The sequence below is a fragment of the Rhincodon typus genome, chromosome 29 (genome assembly GCF_021869965.1).
Source record: "Rhincodon typus isolate 14 chromosome 29, sRhiTyp1.1, whole genome shotgun sequence".
NCBI classification, from domain to species: domain Eukaryota; kingdom Metazoa; phylum Chordata; class Chondrichthyes; order Orectolobiformes; family Rhincodontidae; genus Rhincodon; species Rhincodon typus.
Window position 1 is genome coordinate 39,036,511 of NC_063360.1, and position 2,957 is coordinate 39,039,467.

The 2,957-nt window shown below is 41.2% G+C and overlaps 1 protein-coding gene across 4 annotated transcripts in view; it reads left to right on the plus strand.

The window, feature by feature from the left end:
• shc2 (SHC (Src homology 2 domain containing) transforming protein 2) overlaps positions 1–2,957 on the plus strand; it is a 57,422-nt gene that overhangs the window by 41,046 nt on the left and 13,419 nt on the right. For all 4 annotated transcript variants that reach the window (XM_048614016.1, XM_048614017.1, XM_048614018.1 and 1 more), the window contains exon 8: positions 888–1,059. In XM_048614016.1, the coding sequence (XP_048469973.1) occupies positions 888–1,059 (172 nt within the window). The remainder of the gene's footprint in view (positions 1–887; positions 1,060–2,957) is intronic.

The following is a 2,957-nucleotide window of genomic DNA, read 5'->3' on the forward strand; positions in this document are numbered from 1 at the left end:
ACCCTCGCTGGGGTACAGTGTCCCCCTCATCTCCTGAAGGGACTGACTCTCATTCACCCTGTTGTTGTGGATCTCAACTGCACTCTCTAATACCTTTGTGTGCTTCCTGAAGTTTGATGTCCAGACCTGGACACAAATACTCTAATTGAGGCTGAATGAGTGAGTTTTTTTTTACACTGACTTAACATTACTGTATGGCTCATGCACTCGATCTCCACATTAGTAAAGCTGTGGTTATTGTCTGCTTTGTGAACCATTCTTCAATCTGTCCTGTCACCTTCTTCAGTTACCTCTACCCTGAAACTCCTCTCTTCCTTCAGAATTAAGCCCTTATGGTTTGCATTGTCTTTCCATGATCTTCCCACCAAAATGAACTACTTCATATTTCTCTATGTTTCATCTGCTACTTGTTTGGCCACTCCACCCCAGTCTGTGTCCTTTTTAATGGCTATCACTAACATCCTTCTGGTTGACTATCATTCCCAGTTTTATGTTATCTGTAAATTAATATAACTTAGCAAGAGCAGGAGTCCTGACACACACCGTTATACAGTGTGGAAACAGATCCTTTGGTCCAACTCGTCCCTGCCAATCTGACCTAGTCTTATTTGCCAGCATTTGGCCCATATCACTCTAAAGCCTTCCTATTCGTACACATCCAGATGCCTTTTAAATGTTGTAATTGTACCAGCTTCCACCACTTCCTCTGGCAGCTCATTCTATACACGCACCACCCTCTGTGTGAAAAAGTTGCCCTTCAGGTCCTTTTTGAATCTTTTCCCCTTTCACCTTAAACCTATGCCCTCTAGTTTTGCACATGATCAAAGATTTAACTGAATATTTGTTGCTCTGATTGTAATATGTATTTCTCTGCTGGATGAATGTAGGATGAACGGCAGTGAGGAGTCTGCTTGGGGTGAGGAGGAGGAGGAGATGTCTGAGCATAATTATTATAACAGTATCCCAGGAAAGCAGCCACCTCTGGGGGGGGTTGTGGACACCAGGAGCAGACAGTGGAACATTCGGGCACAGCCCCCTTGCCCGGCTGGTACTATGCAGGTCAGTGTCTTCATCTGATCATCTAATTCACAGAGCATAAGATGTAGGAGCAGTAGTTGACCATTCAGCCCATCAAGTTTGCTTTGCCATTGAATGAGATCTTGGCTGATTTTGATAATCCTGAACTCCACTTGCCTGCCTTTTTCCTCATAACCCTTGATTCCCTTCTCAATTTTAAAAAAAAAAGCTTCTATCTCCGTTTTGCATGTAACAGGTTTTGATCCCAAATTTACATCATTCTCATTTTGTGTCATCTTGTTTTCCTCTCTGATGAGTCAGTATATTGCTTGTGACAGTTAGAGAGTTGGCCTGGGGAGATATTACAATCTCTCATCCAATCCCCAGAGGTCATCCTGTCATAACAGGCTGGTTTAACTTGGAGCAATTCAACCAAGGGTTGACACAAGTAAATTTTAAATGCAAATGACATTCAAAACAACTTCAGTTTCTGGAATCTTCTACATAAGGACTCGGAGCAGGAGCAGGCAATTTAGTCCCTCAAGCCTGCTCTGCTATTTAATACAATCATGGCTGATCTCATCTCAACTTTAACTCCACTTTCCTGCCCGCACCCCCCATAACACTTCAATCTGTTACTGATTAAAATCCTGTCGATCTTCTCCTTACATTTACTCAATGTCACAATGTCCACCATGTTCTGGGTTAGTGAATTCCAGAGGTGCACAAACCTTTGAGGAAATTAATTCCTCCTCCATCTCTGTTTTAAATCTTCTATCCTTATCCTAAAACTATAACCTTTTGTTCTAGATTGCCGCATAAGGGAAACATCTGCTCTATGTCTACTTTCTCAATCATCTTTAGCATCGTTTATACCTCAATTAAACCTCCTCTCATTCTTCTAAATTCTAGTGAGTATAAGCCTAAACCACTCAATCTCTCTTCATAAAACAATCGTTTCATCTCTGGAATTAATCACATGAACCATCTCTCATTTGCCTCCAATGCAATTAAATTCTTCCTCAAGTCATGGACCCAAACTGTATGTGTTACTCAAGATGAAATCTCACCAATGCCTTGTATAGTTGTAAAACACTTTTTATTTTTATTCTCTATTCCTTTAGCAATAAATGCCAAATTTCTGTTTATCTTCCCTATTACCTGCTGTACTTGTATACTAGTTTTCAGTGATTCATGCATGAGGACACCCCAATCCTCAGCACCGAAGCACTCTGAAGTTTCTCTCCATTTAGATAATATGTTCCCTTTTTATTCCTCTGACCAAAATGGCCAACCTCACACTTATCCAATGTTGAACTTCATCTGACAAATTTTAGCCCATTCACCTAATCAATCCAAGTCCACTTGTAAATTTGTTGTAGCAGATAAGGACGGCAGATTATTTTTCCTAAAGGACATTAGTGAACCAGATGGTTTTTTATTAATTCATGGGATGAGGGCATCACTAGCTAGGCAGCATTTATTGCCCATCCCTAACTGTCCAACCATATTGATCTGGGCCTGGAGGCAGTTTCCTTCCTTAAAGAACATTAGTGAACCAGATGGGGTTTTTTTTTCCTGACAATCAACAATGGTTTCAAGGTCATCATTAGACTCTTAATCCGGATTTTTATTGAATTCAAATTCCACCATCTGCCATGGCAGGATTCGAACCCAGGTCCCCGCAACATTACCTGGGTGTCCGGATTAGCACTCCAGTGATACCATTAGACTGTTGCCTTCCCTAATTGATAGATTCATGGCTACCATCACTGAGACTAGATTTACATTCCAGATGTTACTGTTTGAATTTAAATCGTACCAGTTGTCATGGTGGGATTTGAACCCTGGTCTCCAGAACATTAGCCTCTGGAGTATTACTCCAGAGTTGAGTAACATTTTGTTGAGTCATTGTGCACTGTGGAGTTTGGTGGGGTTGG